We start from the raw sequence: 24,203 nt of genomic DNA, 5'->3' as shown, positions 1-24,203 counted from the left end.
TCACCTCTAGCAATAATATAACCATTAGCCACTTTAAAAGCATTGTTTCCTTTCATAAACTATAGTACACCATCCTTCCTATTGATGTAGAAGAGATAGCAGCCATCTATCAACAGTAATCACACCGAAGGTAGCACATGGGAGAAATCTAAGTGCTTCTAGGGAAGGAGTTGCTTCAGGAACCTGAAGAAAACACAAATCTAGAACAATTTCATTTTTAATGCACTCTAAATTCTTTTCTGTCTTGTCTCAGCATGTGATAGTCTTTTCTCCTTGCCCTCTAGTCTCTTTTGGCTTCACATGAAATTCTGGCTACCCAATGTGGGGCTCATACTCACAATCCTAAGATCAAGAGTCACATGCTTTACCAACTAAACAAGCCAGGTGCCCTTAAAAGTAATTTACATTGAAGTACAAACTTATAGATTCATTTCCAGTAGAAGGGCATTTGGAATCTTACAGAGGAATTTTCATTTCTAATATCTCAAATATATATACAAAGATAGATGTTAGGTAACTACCTGGATAACTAAATAGATGGATATATATAAAGATAAATAAAAATCTTCTTGATGTCTTCTGTGTACTCATATTATTGCCTCAGACTAAAAGACATAGATCACAAGAATCAACAGTGGGTACTCCATTTAGGAAAGCTTGCTCATATCTTCTCTGAACAATTCATTATCATACAAATAAAAGCTGAAGGTTGGTGTGTCTACTGATGTATAATACAGGCATCATATTGTGAATATTGTCTTTAAAGACATGTTTTGTAATGTTTTAAATAAAAAATGTGATTTTAAAAATTTTCTCAGTAAGAGTATAACTGGCCACAGCCAGCAGTGCAGATTATTCATTGAATGGGCTTCCATCTTTACGCATATTCTGCATTAAAATTATAGCTAGATCAAAAAAAAAAGAGCATCTTTAAATGTTTCAACATTTTCTATGATACGATTAACATTTGCTATTCTTTTTGGAATACAACTAGATTTCTTAAAGACACAGTCCCATTGATACTGTAATACATAACATGAAAATATAGTGCTGGTTTCTTTAATTTTTCTAACAGGGTATGACTTTCCAATTGTTTCTTCCTATAGTCATCTGAGAATCTCTTATTTATGTTAATAGTGGGTGCTATTGTTGATAAGCTACTTGTAACAAATGAGTCAAACAAAAAGGCATGAATTCTGCAGATGGTGGAATAATTCGGTGGGATAATCTGCATAAGCAGATTCATATTTTCATAGAAAACATTTTAATTTAATGTTTGGCTTTGATCACTAGCTTACTGCACATACTTATTTTTTTTATCTAGTTCCCACCTTCTTTTTAATTAAAAATTGTACTGTAATTAGTGATTAATCTTTTTCCAAATAGCAACATGATTATAAAGCTATGTTATATGGTACAGATTTTCCATTGTTATAACTTTATTTAGATATATAGCTTTCTGTCATCTGCTTCCCTAGTGAAATAGTGTTCAGCGTGAAGGGAAAGGAAACAATTTTATCTGTAAAGAGAGCACAGGTTTTCTGGTCTGACATAAAAGTCAGTCACTCCATTCTAACGACAAGCAAGGAGCTGAACAACAAAAATCAAACTTTCCTAAATCAATCAGAGTAGTGGGGTCACTGGGCAAACTACTGCCCCCCAAATTAGAGAAACAGACAGGAGGATACAGATTCACAATATATCAGAGCAGAAATCCCAAAGCAGAAACTTTCATGGGAATTAGTGCTGGGAAGGAAAACCTGAACTGTAATTGATGAATTGCTGAATATCTGAGAAAATCTCTTACTTCTTTGAAATAAATTTGAACATTCTGTTCTTAACAAGGCCTACCCTCAGAAGAAATTGTTTTACCCAAGTAAACTACCGAATTTTTTTTTTCAGAGCCTAATCTAAATGGAGAAAGGGAAATAACCAACACCAGCCCCTTCTAGCCATCCTCTTTCACTTAAAGGGGTGGGGGGCTGGGAAACACTGGTGAAGTTCACAGTCCAGGGACACAGTCCCACTGAAAGACTGAGACCTAATCATATGATTATAGAATACTTCCTCTCCCCCTACATCTTACTATTATATTACAAATGACCTATTTACTACAGTGCCTTTTACCTAGTCCTTCATGTCCATCCTTCAATAAAAAATTAAAAAGCACACTAAAAAGCAAAAATAGTTTGGGGGAACTGAACAAGGATCAGAATCGGAGTCAGATATAGCAGGACAGTTGGAATTATCATACTAAGAATTTTTTTAAACTATGATTAATAAACTAAGGGCTTTAATGGAAAAAGTAGACAATATGTAAGAACACACTGATAATGCAAGAGATGAAAATTCTAAGAAAGAATCAACAAGAAATGTTAGGTATTAAGAATACAGTAAGAGAAAGGAAGGATGTCTTTGATGGGCTCATTAGGAGACTAGACATAGCTGAGGGAAGAATCTCTGAGATTGAGGATATGATAATAGAAATTCCTCAAACTGAAAAACAAAGAAGAAAAAAGACTGAAAAAAACAAGTAAAGAATATTCAAGATATGTGGAACAACTATAAAAGGTGTAACATACATGTAATAAGAATATCAGAAAGAGAAGAAAGGAACAGAAGAAATATTTGAAATAATAATGATTGAAAATTTCCCTAAATTAATGTTAGTTACTCAACCAGAGATCCAGGAAGTTCACAGAATACTAAATAGGAAAAATACCCCAAATCCTACACCTAGGCATGTCATATTTAAACTTCAGAAGAGATAAACAAAAAGTCTTTGAAGAAGACAGCAGGAAAAAAATAAATGTCTCTTCAGAAACCATGCAAGCAAGAAGAAAGGAGAGTGAAATATTTAGAGTGTTGAATGAAAAAACACCAGCCTAGAGTTTGCTACTCTGCAAAATTACCTTTCAGAAATTAAGGAGGAATACAGAATTTCTTAAACAACCAAAAGTTGAGTAAATTTGCTGACAGTAGACTTGCCTTGTAAGAAATCTCACAAGAGAGAAGGAGAGTAATATAAATCAGAAACTCAGATCAACAAAAATAACAGAGGGCACCAGAGAAGTAATAAGTGAAGATAAAACAAAATTTTTATTTGTAGACCACAGTTGGTTCAAAATAGTGGCAAAAATGTATACAATGTATACATTATACAATGTGTAAGTATATATATATGAAATAAATGACAATAGATGACAGCAATGATACAAGAGACAAAGAGAGGAATTAAGAATATTTTGCTATTATAAGGTACTTTCGCTACCTGTGAAGTAGTATGTTATTTGAAAGTGTACCTGGCATATTGCAAACTCTCAGGCAACCATCAAAATAAGTAAAAGAGGAAATGAAGAAGACAAATATAAAAACAAAGAATAAGAACAATAAAAAGAAAACAGTAGAAAATATAATAGATATTAATCCAACTATATTAATAATCGCTTTAAATGCCAATGATCTGAATACTTCAATTAAAAGATTGTCAGGGCGTGCCTGGGTGACTCAGTCAGTCAAGTGTCCAACTCTTGATTTCAGCTCAGGTCATGATCTCATGCTCTTAGGGTCATGAGATCCAGCCTCACATGGGGCCTTGTGCTGGGTGTACAACCTGCTTAAGATTCTCTCTCTCAATCCCTCTGTCCCTCATCCCCCTGCATGTGTGCACTCTCTCTATATATATAACAATAATTATATATATATGTATATATATAGTTGTATATAGTTCAATTATATATATATATATTTGTACACACACACACACACACACACACACACACACACACATACTACAGATTGTCAGAATGGACCAGAAAACAAGACCCAGTTATGTTTCCTACAAGAAACTCACTTTAAATATAAATACACATATAGATTAAAAGAAAAGTAATGGAGAAAGATAGACCATGCTAACACTAATCAAAACAAGCAGAGTAGATATATTAATTTCAGACAGAACAGGCTTCAGAGCAAGGAAAGTTATCAGGGATGAAGAGAAGTTTCACATAATGATAAAGAGGTCAACACTCCAAGAAGATATAATAATCTATAATGTATAGATACCTAACAACAGAGTCTCAAAATTTGTGAAGCAAAAACTGGTAGAATTGTAAGGATGAATTCACTATTAATGTTGGAGACTTTAACATTCCGCTATTAGAAATGGACAGATCCAGCAGACAGAAAATCAGTAAGAACATAATTGAATTTAAGAATACCATAGGTCAACTGGATGTAACTGGCATCTATGAACTACTTCATACACAACAGCAGAGTTTTTCTCAATCTCACATGGAACATTTATCAATATAGAGTACATTCTGGGCCATAAAACATATTTAACACATTAAAAAAATAGAAACCATACAATGTCTGCTCTTAGATCACAATGGAAGTAAACTAGAAATACTTGGTGGTCAAATGACACACTTCTTTTTTTAAAAAAATTCAAGCATAATTAATGTACAGTGGTACATTAGTTTCAAGTGTACACTATAATAATTCAGCCATCCTATACATATCTCAGTGCTCACTGTTAATCCCCTTTATTTCACCCTCCCCCTCCTCTATGGCAATCATGAGTTTATACTCTACAGCTAATAGTCTGCTTTTCTGTTTGTCTTTTTTTCTTTGTTTATTCATTTTGTTTTTTTTAAATTACACATAAGAGTGAAATCATATGGTATGTGTCTTTCTTTGACTGACAACTCATGTAACATTTTACCTTCTAGATCTATTCATGTTGTTGTAAATGGGAAGATTTTGTTCTTTTTTAAGGCTTAGTAATTTTTCATTGTATGTATATATCACATCTTCATCTATTCATCTGTGGATGGACACTTGAGTTGCTTACATATCTTGGCTCTTGTAAATAATGCTGCAATAAATGTAGAGGTGCATGTATCTTTTAGGATTAAACAACACACTCCTAACTAACACATGGGTCAAAGAAGAAATCCCAAGAAAATTTTTTAAATATTTTGAACTAAATGAAAATGGAAATACACAACTTTTCAAAATTTGTGGAACTCAGAGGAGTAGTATGAGAGGGAAATTTATAGCATTCAAGTATACATTAGAAATGAAAGAAGATCTAAAATCAACAACCTCAGCTGCTTCCGTAGGAAACCAGGGGAAAAAGAAACCAGGGGAAATAAATCCAAAGTAAACAGAAGAAAAGAAATGATAAAAACTAGAACAGAAAGCAATGAAATTGGAAACAGGAAATGAATAAAGCAAACAAACAAAACAAAAAAAAATGGGTTCTTTGAAGTATCAGTAAAATTGATTAACCTCTAGCAGGAGAACTAAGAAAAAAAAAAAGAAAATACAAATCACTAATATCAGAAATAAAAGTAAGGTCATCCCTACAGATCTCAAGGATATTAAAAAAAATAAAAAATAATAGAGGAACACTATGAACAATTCTATGCTCACAAATTTGATAATTAAAGGGACCAAATCCTTAAAAGATACAATTTGCTAACCCCTCTACACACAAATAGGCAATCAGAATAGACCTGTATCTTTTTTATGAATTGAAATGATAGTTAATAACCTTCCAAAACACAAAACCAGGCCCACCTGGGTTTACTGGGTAATATTACCACATATTTCAGGAAGAAATTATACCAATTCTCTGAGATCTCTTCCAGAAAATGGAAGCAAAGGGAATACTTTCTAACTAATTATATGAGGGCAAATTACCTTAATACCAAGACCAGGTAAAGATGTTATAAGGAAAAAAAACAAAACTACAGAACAATATCTCTCATGAACATAGATGTAAAAATCCTTAACAAAACATTAACAAATCAAATCCAACAATGTATAAAAAAAGTATACACCACTACTAAGTGGGACTTATCCCAGTATGCAAGGCTGGCTCAATAGCCTTCATGAATAGGAAGACTCAATATTGTTAAACTGTCAGTTCTTCCCAACCTGACTTACAGATTTAATCAAATTTCCAGCAAGTTTTTTGTGGGTATCAACATATATATTCTATGGAAAGACAAATACTCAATATGGAAAGAGAAGCATAAGTTGGAGGACTACTACCCATCTTCAAATGAATAACTTGCTCATGACTTACAATAAAGCTACAGTGATCAGAACAGTGTGGTATCAGTGAAAGAGTGGTTAAATAGATCAATATAACAGGATAGATCCCAGAAACAGACTCATAAAAATATAGTCAACTAATCTTTGACAATGGAATAAAGACAACACAATAGAGCAAAAATAGTCTTTTCAACATATGGTGCAAGAACAACTAGACATCTACATAGAAAAAATGGAATCTAGGCACAGATCTTATACTGTTTACAAAAATTAACTCATAAAGGATCATAAGACTCAATATAAAATGCAAAATTATAAAACTCCTAGAAGATAACATAGGAGAAAATCTGAAGGAATTTAGATTTCATAATTTCTCACACAAAGGCATCAACTGTGAAAAGAAAACAATTGAGAAGCTGTACTTCATTAAAATTATTCTGCTCTGTGAAAGCCAATGGCATGAGAATAAGAAGACAAGCCACAAATTGGGAGAAAGTATATGCAAAACAAACACCTGATGAAACACTGTTATCTAAAATATAAAAAGAACCCTCAAAAACTCACTAATAAGGTAATTAGCAACCCAAGTAAGAAATAGAAAAGACCTGACCAGACGCTTATCCAAGGAAGACATTTAGAGGGCAAGTAAACATTGGCAAAGATGTTTAACACCGTATGTCAGCAGGGAATGAGATATTACAATGTGTTTCTTCGAGTCTTCAAATCTAAACCCCTTCCAACAAATGGTGTGGTTGTGGAGCAACAGGAATGAATCAAGAACCTATGTCCACTCAAAACCCTGCACATGTGTGTTTATAGCAGCTTTATTCATAATTGCCAAAACTTCGAAGTGACCAAGATGACACTGTAGTGCATTTCAGTAGGTGAATGGATAAATAAACGAGTACATCCAAACAATGGAATGTTATCAGTGCTACAGTGAAGTGAGCTATCAAGCCATGAAAAGACTTGGGGGAAGTCTTACTAAGTGAAAGAAGCCAATGTGAAAAGGTACCTACTATATGATTCCAACTATGAGACATTCTGGCAAAGGTAAAACTTTGGAGACAGTAAAAAGATCAGTGATTGTCAGGGTTAGGTGGGGGGAAGGAGGGATGAATAAACAGAGACAGGATTTTTAGAGCAGGTAAACTATTCTGTATGATGCTACAATGATGGAGACATGTTACTAGACATTTGTCCAAGCTTCTAGGATGTACCAAGAGTGAACCCTAATGTAAACTATGTGCTCTGGGTGATTATGATGTGTCAATATAGGTACATTGATCGTAATAAATATACCACTGTGGTGCAGTACATGGAAGTCGGATGGTTTGTGCTTGTGTGGGGATAGGAGATATAAGGAAACTTTCTACACTTCCCCCTCAGTTTTGCTATGAACCTAAAACTGTTTTTTAAAAATAAAATTGAGGTTTTTTTTTTATTAAATGCACATCAAAGTTTCTGTGGACCACACATATTTGGCTGTTCATTCACACACACACACACACACACGCAAAAATACTATGCATGATGCTCAAAATTCTGCTTCTTGTAGGTTTGTTCATCAATTTACTCAACAACATTTTCTTTGGGTGACAATATTTTCATGCAATTACTTGAAACTCTTCTAACTTAATAGAAAAACTATCAATGAACCCTTTGCCCCACACTATTTTTACATTATGTTGATGATTGAGTATCTAGGAGAATCCCTAAGAACTCCCTGAAATAGATGCGGCCACCCAAGGATGATGTGAATCAAATCTCAGGTCTCTGCTGCAGTAAACCACATTCAAGAATAGTTCAAACTGGGGCACCTAGCTGGCTCAGTTGGTTAAGCATCTGCCTTCAGCTCAGGTCTTCAATGGATCCTGGAATTGAGCCCTGAGTTGGGCTCCCTTAGCAGGGGTCCTGCTTCTCCGTCTCTTCCCTGCTTGCGCTATCGTCTCTGTGTGTGTCTCTCTTTCTCAAGTAAATAAATAAAATTGTTAAAAAACAAAAAAGAAAGAAAAAGAATATTTCAAATCATGGTATGATGTGGGAAAAGTTTTAAGCAGTAGCCTAAGTCTGACTTGACCCTTTTGTATTTTATGGCTCTCCTCCTTTCACTTTAAGTATGTGTTTATGAATTAGGCATTATCTTAGTCACTTTGGATTGTTGTAACAAATTACCATAGACTAGGTCACTTATAAACAACAGAAATTTATTTCTCACAGTTTCAGTGGCTAGAAATCCTCTTAGATCAGGGTACTGGCCAGTCCAGTCAGGTTCTTGTGAGAATCCTCTTTCAGGATGTGGATGACCACCTTCTTGTATCTGAATGTGGCTGAGAGCAGAACAGAAGCAGGCTTTCTTATAAGGGCACTAATCTCATTCATGAAGACCCCACCTCATGATCTCATCTAATTCTAATTCCCTTGGAAAGGGCCCACTTTCTAATATCATCACATTGTAGGATACTGTTACAACATACAACTTCTGTGAAATCATGTGTTGGAGTGTTAAATAAACCAGTAAAAGGCACAAAAGTATCTCATATTCCTATGTGGGAAATGAGAATTAATGGAGAAGTATATTAAAGAGGCTTCAATTTTTTTTTCACAATAGTAAGAATATAGAGGCTATATTAAGGGAAATGAAATTCTACTACTATACCTGGAAGTAATAAGTTCTTACCTGTACCAGAGAGCAGTTGCTTGTGTTTCAAGCAAGAAAGCTGTCCTTTGATCGCTATAGAAGGTATATCTTTGGACCTCAGTAGAAATCTGTTTCAACAAGAAGTTTCAAACACATTGTTGCTTAGATTTGAATAGCAATTTATTTATCTTCCTCCACTTCACTAGATAGAACTATGGTTCTTAAGTTTTAATGTGCATTAGAATAGTCTACGGAATTTATTAAAATCAGATTTCTAGCCCCCAAACAAATACCAATTTGGTAGGTCTAAGCAGGAGGAGTGTGTGTGTTGGGGGGGGGGGGTGCTTGCTTTTCTAGCAAGTTTCCAGGGGATGCTGATACTCCTGGTCAAAAGAACATAAATTGAGAATAGGCAGGATTGAATACTACTGGTCAAATGTACACATATCCTCATAATGTCCTAAATTGTTATTTTTGATACCAACAGAGACCATCTTTTTCACTTTATATAAACAGCTCTTTAGATGTGATTTTTTTTTTTTTTTTAATGAGCTTGTCCCATAGAGTAGTAACTTTTGTAGCCAGAAGAAATATACCAGAGGAATCCTGCATTTGAAGTAAGGAAGTTTGAGTCTTGGCTTCTTCACTTTTCTGTGTTCAGCAGCTTGGGATAATCAATTACTATGAGAGGCTCACTTTCTTTCTCTATAAAATGGGAATTATATCAGACTCCCACAGCTGTTGTGAGTGTTAAATGGGATGAGGCTATATGAAAGTGTCTTGTAAACAGCAAAGTACTTTACAAATGAAACAGTTTATTATTATTGATCTTATTATTGATTTGAGAATGACTTCCCACCTTCAAAATTTCTGATGTAGAAAAGACTCATCATAGTGGGTGAGTTTTGTTGACAGACTACAGTAAGCAATCAATAAATATTTATAAACTAATTGATAAAATAAGACGGATTCAGGTGCTGATATTTTACGATAAATATATAGACAGACTAAGAGAACCCTGCTATTCACTTGTAACAGCAGACTAAGGGAAATTAATTGAATACAATTGAATAAGTATTTATTAAGTGCTTCCTCTGTATCAGGTTTCATGATTAACCATTCTCTGTTCATGTTTTAAGTTATTTCAAATACCAAACACCAAATGAATTTCTTGTTTGAGAGTCAGTTGCTTCTTTGAAAACAAGCCCAACAGAACCGAGAATTTAGCCCAGGGAACTCTGCTCTGAGTTTGAATTTATTCAGTATAAATCCTCATACATTGTACTAGCATAGTTAAATTTCTATCTGTGGCTTGGTGATCTAAACAAAGGATGTTAAGTCAAAAAAATTACAGGGCAATACAAATTTAGTATGATCTCATCTCTACATAATTTTGAAAACCATTAAACACGGCATATCTGGAGAAATGAAAGATAGGAATGATATATACCAGTTAATGAAAATTACCTTGGAGGGTAATTTTAGAATAGAGGAAAACTTTAACATTGTACTTTGTACATTTCTGATAGCATATACTCATTTATATAAGAATATTGTACTGAGAACAATCAGAAAGTAAATGGTAATTAATATATATATATATATATATATATATATATATATATATATATATATACCTACAGGGGGTTCTTGCTTGGGAAGCAGTAGTCTCCCACATGATGAGTTTGTATTCCCCTTCAAAAATATCAACCTGTGAATGAATCATTAGGCTTTCTGTCCTTGCTAAAATGGAATCCCAATCCAGTTCCTTTAACAGGTTATTTTTCCGTCAGCACTAATTCACATGGTTCCTGTGCTTTGTGTCAAAATGTACCACTGCTGAGCACTGGGCTTCCCTTTGAGGGGTCAGTGAGAGTGATGTCTAATCAAGAACAACTTTCCCTGCAGGATTCCTTCCTGTAATTTACTTCCCACTGATTCTCAGGGAGGTGATTCCGCAGTACAAATACATTCTCTGTTTAATCAGTTCCCTTGATTTCTTTCTGAAATCCATAAGAAGATAGCATTGCAATAACACCCTCTCTCTGGGGTGGCTTTAGACACTTCCAGCATTTTGTCAACAAGCCCTCTCTGAACAGAACCCCGCACTAGGCACTCTAGCTGGGTAGAGAAGAGTAATGAAATAGAAAATGGCACTCTGTCTCCACACCTAGAACGTAAAGCCAGGAGAAAGGAATGAGAGATCTGAGTCTAAAAAGAGAAATCAGAATAGGGTGGAAGGTAGCTGTAAAAAGGAGCAGAAGAATTAAGGAGGGTGAGGGAAAGGAAAAGTAACTGGATCCCATTTTGTTACAAAAATTTTTTTAAAGGTTTGAGGATCAATGACCTAACTTTGAAATTTAAATTATAATGTCAAGTTGAAAATATGGCAAAAGTTTCTAAAGCCACCCTACATGTAAGATGTTAATTACGCAGAAAAAACGTAAGCAGAGCCTGTTTCCACCACACTCTTGCCCAGCTCAGAGCTGCCTCAGCTAATGATCGTATTTACTATCCTGGTTTGTCTGAATGGGACTGCAGACTGTTCAACGGCAGAAATTCAGCTCTTTACCTCAGTTTTGTAAAGATGGCTGTACCCAGACTTCATAAATATATTGAGTAAATACATGAGAATCTACGTTGTTGGGGTTTTTTTGAAAAGTGAATTCCTGAAACAATCTTAGGCTGAAAGGCATTCACGGTTCTTTTAGAAAAATCTTGAATGCTATTGTATCAAGCCCTGTATTTTTCAGTTGTTATTATCTAGAATTCTGTATATTCTTTTCACGATTTCATTCATTCTTTTCTTTTATGTGGAATCTCTAACATATCCTTTTTCTTTTCATTTTTCCTTAGATTGACTTCCAAACTCACCCTCTTGCTCATAAAATGTGCTTCTGAATTGTCAGTGCAGTACAACTTGTTGGTCCTTTTATTTTGTTCCTACTTTATTTTAAACTGAAATAAAATAAAATTGAAGGAAACTTGTCAAGGTAGCTGTTGAGAATAGAACTCTGAAAGAAGATTGCTGCCAACAGATTTTTTTTTCTTTTTCTTTTTTTTTTTTTTTTTTCTGAGCAGGAGAAAATCACTATGATTTTGTTTTCCTTTGAGTGACTTCTGTTCTACACGTTGCTTGTTGCTGTAGCAAGTACTAGAAAGAAGGGAGAGGCCATTTTAGGACTAACCCGGCAGTGTCAGCAGTGGCAGCACAGTGGCAGCCTGCAGGTAATTGGGGGCACAGAGGAATTCAGGACCCACCCACCCACAAGAGAAGTAAAGAAACCAAGAATACTAGGAAGAGACAAGGGAAGAACAGTTGAAGGCCATTCCAGGCAAGAAATCAGGCCTAATAAGCAGATGCCAGATGGAAGTCCAATTAATTTGGAATGGAATCTGGGGCAGGAAGAGAAAAGCTGCTGGAGTAAACGAATTAATTTCATAGAGAATTATGATGCCACACAGATCTAAGTTGACAATCTCCATGTCAAACTGCAGTCAGTCTTCAAGCCTAAATCATACCTGGTGGAATTCGTTCTTGACAACCCCAGTGTTTTTTCCAAACTCCTTTAGTTCTCAGGGTATGCACCTCCCAAGTAGAGAGCCACCAATTGCTGCTATGTGTTCTGGGAACATTTTATGTATGGTTTGTGATCTCTTCTGCTGGATTATAAATTTCCTTCTTGAAATATCTACATTGTTTATCTATCACATAATAAATACAAAACTACTGCAATAATAATTTCCCTGATATGATCAGATGATGATATCAAAAGCCTTCATATAAATATTGTTAGGCTATCTCAAGTCAAGTTCAAAAGCTAAGACCTCTATCCTCTATTATTTTGAACACTGAACAAAATTGGTAAGAACTGATGCCATGCATTGGTACATGGAAGCATGGAAGGTGTTCACAATAAATGTGCTGTTGATGAACCCCAGACTCTGAAATCACTATTTTAGTTTATTCACATTTTTTTAGAGAGAGAGAGAGTACCCATGCATGCAACTGGATGGGGGAATAGGGGGTATATACTGAGAGAGACTGGGGAGAGAATCTTAAGCAGGCTCCCAGCCCAGCATTGCGCCCAGTGCAGGGCTCAATCTCACACACTGAGATCACGATCTTGGCCAAAATCAGCTGTCTGATGCTTAACCAATTGAGCCACCCAGGAGCCCTAATTCCTTCACATTCTTAATACTCCTTGAAATTACTGTATTCTCTTTTTTACTGTCTCCCTCCCTCTCCCTACTAAATTATAAGCTCTGTATGTGCAAAGAGCATATCGTCTTGCTCACTGCTAAATCTTCAGGGCCTAGAGAAGTAGTTCTTAATTCAATATTCAATAAATATCTATTAAATTGAAAATGTATTTTTGATTCTGACTGTACAATAGGAATTATGACCCTTGTAGAAGAAATTAGACAAGGGCCTGACTGATACAGAAAGATAGTAAATAATGTAAAAGTAAATAAGCCATAGACTTATATACAAAGGCAGAAATACTTTTAGAAACAGCATAATACAACTTCTCAAAGGCCGACACGATTCTAGCTCACCATTTCCCCAGTCTTCATAGAATTCTTCTCAGTTTCATGGCTTTTATTGTGCTTTATGCCTACCATCATGGATGCTCAAATGTCTTTACCTTAGATTATATACTTAATTGTGCAACTCACACAATTATCCATAATAGATCATTTGTCTTACCTTTTGAAGTCCATCCTTTCATGTTATGTCCTTGACTAACATACATTATAGGGGTAACTCATAAAGGACATTACACTCACACACTGGTCTCTGTTCCCCACTGCACATCAAGGGTAAAAGTGTAAGTCAGTGGGGCCTCCCTGCAGAGCAGTATGGCACCATTTAGTTTAGAGGGAGAAAATCTTGTCCTAAGCGTTGGAAAAACCAATCTGTGCATAAGGAAGCATGTAAAAGAAAGTCTTTGCAGTCTTGTCAATAAAAGACAAATTAGAGGGCAGCCCCGGTGGCTCAGCGGTTTAGCGCCACCTTCAGACCAGGGCCTGATCCTGGAGTCCCAGGATCGAGTCCCAGTCCGGCTCCCGGCATGGAGCCTGCTTCTCCCTCCTCCTGTGTCTCTGCCTCTCTCTCTCTCTGTCTCTCTGTCTCTCATGAATAAATAAATAAAATCTTTAAAAAAAAAAAAGAAGACAAATTAGAAACAACCTAAAGCTTTATTACCTTGAAAATGGATGAATACATTGTGATACAGTAACACAAGGGAATATTTCACAGCAGCCAAAACAAATTAATTACAGCTATATCTATTAACATGGTTGAATCTAAAAACATAATGATAAGTTAAGAAAAAGTTAGCTATAACATGTTGTATAAAACGTAGGAAATCTTATCCACCAACCTCTTGGAAGAGAGGACTCTTCAATGAGCTAGGCAGCCATTTATCAAATGGGGACTTGCCCAAAGGTACCATATTTTTATTTAAAACAAACAACAACAAAAACCCTTCTGGGAATTACTGATCACACTAACTGTCTCCATTGATCTCTTTACCCTTGTTTTCAGTCAGGGAACAGAAAACTAGGCATCCTTTCATTAGAGTTTTTCTTCCTTATGTAACATAGAAGGCAAGGTAAGAACAGAGAGGAAGAGGCATAGAGAATATGAGAAAAACAGAGAGTAAAAGATAAAGAGGTTAAAAAAAAATCTCCAATCATAATCAAGTCTGTCACTGAGAAAATGTTGATAATTAGTTTTATTAAGTAAACACAGAAGCTTTTAATCTGCACATTCTTGGTTAATTGTTCAACTCTGCACTTCCCCTGTTTTTCCTAAGGTAGCACTAAAAGATAAGAACTAATTCTGATGAGTTGGTTAACTACCATTAATGTTCTTGATAATTTAGGTGTGACACTTTATTTGAAAAGGGAAAGGGAGCCTCTTTTTGGAACAAAGAAGTCTTTCTCAGGATTTTCAATGTTTTAAAAATAAATACATAGAATTTGAATAATTTAAGACCTTCAGTGTCAGGCTTTGAAAAACTTAAAAGCATAAGTAAAAATACTTGTGGATAGCCTACAAACAGTTTCCTCTGAAGTGGGATTATTAATTATTGAACTTGTCTGTACTAGATTAGTTATTTTGAGTTGTTTTGACTCGATTCTGCAGCCACATTCTCTGTGGTGATATTTAGTTCCCTTTAAACTCTGTTTTACAATCTTCTTGCTTCAATTTCATGAAGTTCAGATTTATTCTAAGCAATTTAGAGGACATTTGCACATACTCAGTTCCCTAATGCAGCAGTCATACTGTCTCCTGGCTCATTTTATTACAAAGGAACAGATGTGATGGGAAAGGTGATTGGAGGGTAGAGGTGGGTCAGCAGGGCAATTGATTCTTTTTAAATTTCATATTTCAAATGGAAGGTAGTACACTTGATTTTTGTGTTAAAACAAAGGGGCATATCTATAATATCACCATAACATCTATGTCTGGGAATGATGACATAGCAAGTCAAGCAGCTTCTCCAAACTATGTTCTCATTCTAGAAAATCAGAGGTCCCTAGAGGTTAATCTCATAATCCAACACTCATTGCAGTAGCCCTCTTTGACTGACGATATTTAGGACTATTTGGAAATGTGAGGTATGGCCGACTTTTTCATTGTAGAAACAGCTGATTCCATTACTAGAAAAGTCCTACTGCCCTAAAAGTCTTCCTTATATCAAGCTTCAACCTGTTTCCCTATAGTTTATACCCTTTATTTTCTGTCTGCACTTAGAAACAACCTAGTTCAAAACTCTTACTTCCAAGGGCTTGATAGCTCTCAAACTAACTCAAGACAACTGTCTATTCTCTCTCTAATCTTCCCTACTTTAGGATATTTATGGTTAATTTTTGTCAACTCTTCCTGGGACAAAATATACAGAACCCCCATTACCTTGATTGCCCACTCTCCAGACCACTTTTGTCTAACATTCAGGATAGTGGTTAAAATTCCTAAGTTTTAGAGTCAGAGAGAGCTTGGATGAAAGCTCAGTCTCCCTGCATTTTAGCTATGTGCTGCATAGGATAACGTTGGTTGCGTTAGCCCTCCTTATTGAATTTTCTCTTCCAATCACCAGTAGCAGCCCCATTTTTTCCCTGTTTCCAGGAGCATTCTTGGACTTTAGAAACTGGTTTTGCCCAGAAGAGAAAGTATCTAGGAATTTACAACCCCCTAGGATAAGACTCCACAAATTACTGCTCGGTGTGGAGGCAGGAAAGATGGAGCTCCCTTGCTTTGGACTTGAGTAATCTTGAGCTCACCTCACACCCCAGGACTCCCCTGTGCTCATAGGCTAAAGTCACCTCTGAGACTTTGTCAAGTTTCTTCCTTCCTGGCTCTCTCCCTTTTCCCGCTCTCTTGTTCCCACTTACCTATTGGTTTCTCCTGGAAGCACTTTCTTAGTAAACCACCTGCCCTAGAATACTTATCTCTGGCTCTGCTCCAGGGAAACCTGGCTGAAGATGAGAAATTACTATAATCTCTCAACTCATTTTCTATAATTGGAAGTAGGATCAAAATTGCATCTACTTCTAGAATTATTGTAGGGATCAAATGAGAAAAAGTATATAGCATGATATGGTTTCTGGCATAATATAAATGCTCACTAAAAGGTAACTTACCAGATCCTCTGGGCCAAAAACTTGAATGTGACATTCAGGATGCAGAAAATTCAGGATATTAGGTAATCCAGTTTTCACTAATGAAGCATAAGAATGCTAGCTTTTCTTGAGAATGGATGACATTGATGGCTACCATGGGATTAGAGGTCATCACAAAGCTCACTGCTCAGGATTTATGCACCGTGTCAGGTATCTGTTCAGTAGCCTGGCTGCTTTCTTTTCTCTTGGAACTGGTTGTCAGTAACCCAGAAGGCCCAGATCACCAACAGTACTTTTTTATGTCCTCTCTGGGGCACCTAGAAGAACAATGTTTCCAATATGAAACAGACCAAGTCAAAATCTAGAATGTTTGCCCCAATTACCCGTTTCAAAGAGCTAACCAAAAGATTAAATATGTTATAAGTCTATATGCCAAAAAAAAAGTTTAGGAAAACTGAGGTTTTCTGGTCTTTGTTTGGCACATCAGACCACATATTTGAGAGGTACAACATTGTGCAACCAATTATGAGATGAGATTGGTATTCGAGGGTTGCATTCACCCAGCTGCAGAGCTCAATCAGGGTTATATGCACAGCTGAAGGAAACTGGGCAACAGTTTTAATTAATTGGCAATTTTGAGCCTTTCATGCTAAAGCTACCTTAATGATGGGAAAAGAAATGATATGGGAAGGCAATACAATTTGAAACATGCAGATTTCCGACTCTGAGCTTTTAAGCAGCAACCTATCATTCGCGCAGTGATTATATGCTAAATATTATCTAGTTACAAAAATCTTAAATAAATGAAAATCAACTTAGAATTTTGAGTTCGCTAAAAGCTTTCTGGCTTCTAAAAAAACAATTTAACTGGATTCTAATGCTGTTCGCACTTGAGTAACAACAAATATTCTATTTATTTGCATAATATACCTACTATGATTGCTAAAATGGAAACAGTGTTTTCTGATTTATAAAGTCCTATTGTACGTTATTATTTTATTTAACCCTCAAAACAAGTATAGAGAAAAAATATTATTTTTTAGAGAGAAAAAGACAATAAAATCTTGAATGTTCTTAGTGGTGATGTGAATCTACTGACTCATATATCATTTTTCCAAATTGCATTGTCAGCTCACATCAATTTATTTATTTATTTATTTATTTATTTATTTATTTATTTATTTATTTATTTATTTTGAAGGGAGGGGAGGGACATAAGGAGAGGGAGAGAAAGAGAGAAAGAATCTTATGCAGGCTCCAGCCCAGCTTGGAGCCCTATATGAAGCTCAATCTTATGATCCTCAGATCATGACCTGAGCTGAAACCAAGAGCCTAATGATTAACTGACTGAGCCACCCAAGTATCCCACAACAACCTAATAATCTTGCTGATTTTTATAACCCAAAAAAAGAGATTGTATGTTATTATGATCCAAATATCAAGGGGAATGAACTAATTTGTAAAGTATAGTCCAGTTTAATTCCTACATAATGGTAAAAAATAATAATCTTTCCTTCAACCCTGACCCAACTGGAATCCCAGCTTCTACCTTGCTTCTTGTGTTAGATGATGTGTGTTGGAGTCCTGTCACTATCACATTCATATTCTTGATAAGCAAAGCTTAATTCTTGTTTGGTAATATGCTTCCTAAAAAAATAACTGAGTTTGCTTGGGAATGCAGAAGTTACAAGAGAATTATTATGCATGAATATTTCTCGGGAAGAGTTTACAAGCTTGCTGAACATAGAAAAATATATACAGGGGCATAGAGAGCAAGAAAGTGCAAAACTAAATAATTCTAGAGACAAGTTTAGTGAGGCTTCAATCAATAGAGAGTGACAGTGTTAGAGAAGGTCAGGAAGCTGCCGCTGACACCAGACCTCAGAGCTATCTCTGAATGCGTGACCAGCTTTGTACTCCCAGGTTCCGTGTGCCTCCATTCCGAGTAGCCAACCTAGACGTCTCTGTCAGACAGAAGCTGTGAATACTCGTGCATCTTTGCCCCTTTCCACCAACTAGGCACAGCCTAATCAATGCACCTGGATGAGATGGTTCAGAGGTGTCACGACGCTGTCTCCAGAGCTCCTCTGCAAGGCTGAGCCCAAGTGACCCTCTATGGGACTTCACTACATATGGTGGCCATGCTTGCTCCCTTCTCATCCTGGATCCCACTTCTTCCTCCCCTACCTACTTTTTCCTGCACCATCTTAATAAATAACTTTTACACAAATCCTCTTTTCTGGATTTACTTTTGGAAAGCGCAATTTAAGCCAGAAAAGTCTGAAACTTATCTAGGCATTAAATATGCTTTAGATTTGAGTGGTACGTTGAAAATCTCGTTCCCTTTGTGAGCAAAGGCTTGGGGAGATAGGGCTTTGTATAGTTTATGTAGGTCGGGGGTTGGGAGGGGAGCCTTTCTGATAGCTAACTCTGGGTGTGGTAAAGCCAGGGGGCACAATTTTGTGTAGGTAGGATAATAGGGCAGAAATAAGATCAAGTAAGTCCTACAGGGAGAAAAAAAACACAGATATTTGAACTCGATGTGCTAAGGGGTGGGAGTCTTAAGCCATTTTGAGTCCTAAGCGGAAGAACATGAGGAAAGCCCTAATGGCATTTTTAAAAACATAGTATAGCACCCCAGTTTCTGTAGATACCATGTGGAAAAAAAAAAAAAAAAAGGTTCTCTGGTCAAATAACTTTTCTAAACACTTCATACATTTAGCTCATTGATGACTACCGAATGACCATAAGCCTATGAAAGCTGGGGTCAACGATTAGTTTTTAATTTCTTTTCAATATCTACTCTTCTCAGTTTGAGAACTACAATTCAATGTAGTGCTATTCAAAGTATGATCCACTGATGGTAAAGAATCCTCTTGTGCTTTATAAAGCATTCCTAAACACGATTGCCCACTGAACACTGTGGAGAAGTCATTCTCACTAATACAGTATAGAGCTGGTGTTCCTGTAAACCTGCTTTAGGAAATGCTGTCTTTAGGAAGTTCAGTGACAGCAGCAGAGACTGGATGGAGGCCAAGAGCTTTGTTAGGGGTGGGACTGGACTCGTGGCCAGAGAAATGTGAAGTAAACTAAGAATTGGAGATCATCTAAAAAAGTCATTGGATATTGTGAATGGAGAGATGGGAAGACTGAAAGAACTTGAGCTTTCCAGCCCATCACAGTAGTGTAAGTAACACAAATGGGTCTGTCTAGTAGTACACATTCTTTCAGATTTCTGAGGTATCTAATGGAGATACAGATATGTCTACTAAAGATATCTAATGACTGATATCTAATGAAAAATAGGGAATGGAACAGCATCTTGAAGTGAAAATTTTTTAATTAAAAATTGAATGATTCGGGCAGCCCGGGTGGCTCAGCGGTTTAGCGCTGCTTTCAGCCCAGGGCCTGATCCTGGAGACCAGGGATCGAGTCCCATGTCAGGCTCCCTGCATGGAGCCTGCTTCTCCCTCTGCCTGTGTCTGTGCCTCTCTCTCTCTCTCTCTCTCTCTCCATGTCTCTCATGAACAAATAAATAAAATCTTTTAAAAAAATAAATAAATAATAAATAAATAAAAATAGAATGATTCAGTCCAACTGGCTATATTATCCAGCATCATTTTAGCAATGTTAAAAGGTAGTTTTATTGAATTTAAACATTAAAACTTGATTATTTTTACAAGCTTGTCTGTAGTTTCAGTTGTAAACTCAAGTAACGCAAGGATAAGTTTTGATATCATTTTCTGGGTAGGCTGGGTAGGATTTTTTTCAAATTTTAATGAGTAGATGAAACAGCTGGAAATTTGTTTAAAATGCAGATTTAAATCTCCTGGGTCTGGATAAGGACTGACATTTTGCATGTCCAACAAGCTCCCAGGTGTTGTAAGGATATGGTCCAAGGAACACACTCTGAGGAGCAGGAGGATCAAAGATAAAGTCCAGGTTATAATATAAATGCAGAGACTCTAAATTAGAATTATGATAGAAATTATTTCTACTCTATCAGGTATTTACTGTATTCTTTCAACATTCCATTTGTTCATTTACTTTGTTAATTTCAAAAATGATAGTCGCTGTCAACTGAGGATATTAGAGAAGACTGAATGATAGGGAGAAAAGATGTGGGTAAAGGAAATTTAAATGAGATATAAAAACCGTGGGAAGCTCAAGGGAAGACTAATGGTATACTTTTAGAATGAGAGTTTGGTACAGGTGGGAGGTTCTCATGGCTAATTTACAAGTTATACAGAGGGAAGTGAACGTTTCATCAAGATATATTTTTAACATTTTTTTTCATTCTGAGTTCTTCTTTTAACTGTTAATTTTGTACATGCTGTGGGCTGAGAAATATGAATAAGATTTCGCTTTAATAGCAATGTTACCTAAAGCTAACCACACCAGTTTTTAACAGAATCTTTCTGCTCTATTTTATTTTGTTATTTCAATAAACTTTCAATAAACTGAGGAAGTATCCAATAGGACTTCCTTCATTTTTGCAGTTAGTACCTTCTTGACTCTAAAAGCATTAGCCAGTGTCTAAGAAAAAAAGAGAAAGAACGTTCTTGTAATCATTTGTATTCAGAACACAATGGCAAAAGAGAAATAGTAGTTCCATTGGTTTTCAGAGTATCTTTGTTACTCTGTGGAAACAAAAGCAAGGGGATTTAAATAGTAAACCTTTGAAATCCTGGTGGTTCCTGAAATAGCAATGATGAAAACATAAGCTCTACCCTTTTGTTCTTCTTGAGACGGTCCTATTGACCATATCTGAATATTTTAACACAGAGGTCCACCTTAAAATTAATAAGAGAGTAATAAAAATAATTGTTCATTTTAAAATCTTCATGTCATTACAGGATGTTATACATAAAACAAGTTCTCATTTTACTTTTAAAATATGACTATACCTTTATTAGATATTCAATGTATTTTTCAGAAGATTTATAGGTAAACTTTGTATTATATTATTAGTCAGCCATGGCTTCCTCTATGGATTAAAGAATTAAAATGTTAATGGGAAATTCATGGCTCAGGAATTAGAAAGCTTCCTTTTTCCTCTGAATGACTAAGTATATATTTGGCTCTTTTCAATATCATGACCCAGAAAATTCATTAGATTTACATTAACAAAGTGAGCCGTGTATATTAATTTTCCCAGTCTAGAAAAAAGTAAGAAAACTAACAACTCTTGAGTGTCTCTACTGTGCCAGGTACTTTCATTTAGTCATTTCATAAAACAACTAAAATGTAGATCTGTAAATTAAAAAGAGAAAATTATAGACTATCTCCAAATAATTAGGGTAAAACCATCCATAAAAAAAAGTTGTAGGGCAAGAAATATAATTTATTGTGACAGTAAATAATTACTGTGCCCCTCATGTGCAACTCACAATTGATTACAGCTCCAGGATACTGAAAGAGAAACCCACAGAGGATGGGGGTCCAGCAGATCCCCCCATCTAGGACTGGATCATTGACAATGGATCTGAGAATTTGGGGTTAACTGAAACTTTCACTTCCCTCTGAGAGACCACAATTTTATACTTGCAACTCTTACATCCAAAGGCAAAAGAAGAAGACACAGAACTCTGCCTTAGCTGGAATGTTTCTTTAATATTTGATTTGACTTTGCAAACCCATGTATTAATAAACAGCTGATGTTAGAGCAACTCAATCTTTAAGAATTGCATCAACAGAGGAATTAATACCTATGGAAAAATTTTTAAGTGAAGAAAGTTACCCAACCACTATGAAAATACATGGTAAATCTGGCATGAGACTACTCAAATGAAATTAAAACAGATAAAGCAAATAAAAGAGAATTTAAAAATTATATCTGGAATTGTAAGAGTTAAAAATTTTATGGCCAAAGAATCAGTTTACACATATTTTCCCCTGTTGCTTTCCACTGGGGATCATTACTATAACTAAAAGAAAAAAGTCTTTAGAGGAATTTTCAGACAAAAATCCCTTCATACTACCTTACTTAAGTCTTAAGCACTTACAGTTTTGTTTTGTCTGGTTTATTAGCAAATTTACATTGAAATGGTTAAATTGTTTTTAGATTTTACCAGAAAATATGCATGCAAAAATGAGTTTGAAGTTTTTCATAATATATTGTTTACTATAGCTATAGATGGAAGGGGAAAAACAGATTTGTACTTATGTTAGATTTTTTCTTTTATGATTAGATTTTTAAATTTCTTTATAAACTGTCTCTTAAACTGTGAATTATTCTTTTTTTTAAGATTTATTTATTTATTCATGAGAGACAGAGAGAGAGAGAAAAGAAGGGACACAGGCAGAAGGAGAAGCAGGCTCCATGCAGGGAGTCTGATGTGGGACTCAATCCCGAGTCTCCAGGATCACGCCCTGGGCCGAAGGCGGTGCTAAACCGCTGAGCCACCAGTGCTGCCCCATGCGAATTATTCTGTGTAACATTACCTTATCCTCCACTAAATTGCTTCTTTTTCTTTTTTTTTTTTTCCAGTCTCATTGTAAAGGCTAAAGTTGCCTTTATTTCAGACACAAAATTTGAAACTATCACCAAAATTTGTCTTATGAAAGATGATATTTCCCTAAAATTTCAGAAAATACACTGAGATTTTGGATGTATACATCAAAACAAGGTACACTGTCCATAATTATTACATATGATTAGGAAAAAATGACTGAAATAATAATACAGGAGTGTCACCAATGAACCACAGGAGGTCCTGAGACAAACCTGACATCTAGAATTTCATTTAATCCTCATCACAACACTAAGAGATGGGTTCTATTGTTACTATTCCATGTAATGAATGAAAAAATTATTTTTAGTTCATTTTTAAGAAAAATATTTTTCTATAAAAATTATACTCTTTTTATGTAAAAAGAAAATGGAGCAATTTATAAAAGGAGAAAGAAGGCATAATACCTTCAAAAACTCATCACACAGGAAAAAAATTATTAGTGTTTGTCGAAAAGTATTTCAGATGTGTCTTTTTGCATGTGTATGAACACAAGGCTATTGCTATGTGTTATGTCCATACAGATTGACAGATAAGCAGTAAGATGACAGATAGATGAATAGATAATATAGATTAATATATAGAGTGGTGATAAATAACAGATAGTTAGAAATTCAGCTAGTGGTTTTTTTTTTTTTTTCAGCTAGTGCTTTGAAAAACAATTTATTTTTATTTCTTCTCTTTCCGTGCACGTGATCAACCAAAAGCTTCCATATTTGATAGAGGTGGTAAGATTTGGATGTCCAAAAAAATGCAAAGAAGTTACTATTCAATATCTGATATTCAAAACAGAATTTTAAGAAGACTTTAGGCTTGAAAGTCCTACAACATGAAAGAAGAATATTTTATATAATCTTTTATCTTCCCTTTAGTGTATCAAGAGCCAGTCTTCAAGAAGTAGCCCATAAAGTCTTCACAATGTGATTTCCATACAGGAAGAAGTCCTTGGTCATTTATATTTTGCCAACGGTAGTGGTTAATTCTCGGTTAGCCTCTGACCCACAGGTAAAAGATGGGCTCTTCCTCGGGCTGGCAGTGCAGGGTCAGCAGGATGGGGCAGGCCGTGCATGCAGGTGCTCATGGGGTCCTGGCCCAGCCCTGGCCATCGTGCAGGCCTGGTACAGGGACGAGTCCGCCAACGACAGTGTGCAGCCAGGCTACCTGGTCTGCCTGGAACAGCTGTCTAGGCTCGAGGTTGTTTACTGGAAGCTGGATCCTGACAAATAGGAGAATGATGCAGAATTAGAAAAGATCCAAAAAGAAAGAAACTAGTCCTGGCAAGACATAATAACCATATGTAAGGGCAAACTCCCAAATTATACAGTAAAGATAAAGATGTTCTATGAGGAGCA

General features: G+C 35.7%; 1 protein-coding gene across 5 annotated transcripts in view; it reads right to left on the bottom strand.

Annotated features, from left to right (window-relative positions):
• Positions 1 to 8,256: 8,256 nt before the first annotated feature.
• LOC112651479 (uncharacterized) overlaps positions 8,257 to 24,203 on the bottom strand; it is a 105,608-nt gene continuing 89,661 nt past the window's right edge. For 3 of the 5 annotated variants that reach the window (XR_007410350.1, XR_007410351.1, XR_007410352.1), the window contains 3 exons: positions 16,361 to 16,656; positions 8,747 to 8,835; positions 8,257 to 8,396 (listed from right to left, as the gene is read on the bottom strand). Coding sequence is in view for 1 of the 5 variants with exons in the window: in XM_035715343.2 (XP_035571236.1) it covers positions 24,035 to 24,067 (33 nt within the window). In the remaining 4 variants the exon portion in view is untranslated. Of the gene's footprint in view, positions 8,397 to 8,746; positions 8,836 to 16,360; positions 16,657 to 22,806; positions 24,068 to 24,203 lie in introns of those variants that run through there. The other 2 variants (XR_004815185.2, XM_035715343.2) reach the window with 1 other exon arrangement.

The sequence above is a fragment of the Canis lupus genome, chromosome 4 (genome assembly GCF_003254725.2).
Source record: "Canis lupus dingo isolate Sandy chromosome 4, ASM325472v2, whole genome shotgun sequence".
In the NCBI taxonomy this organism is placed as follows: Eukaryota; Metazoa; Chordata; class Mammalia; order Carnivora; family Canidae; genus Canis; species Canis lupus.
This window is presented reverse-complemented; position numbering and strand designations above follow the sequence as displayed.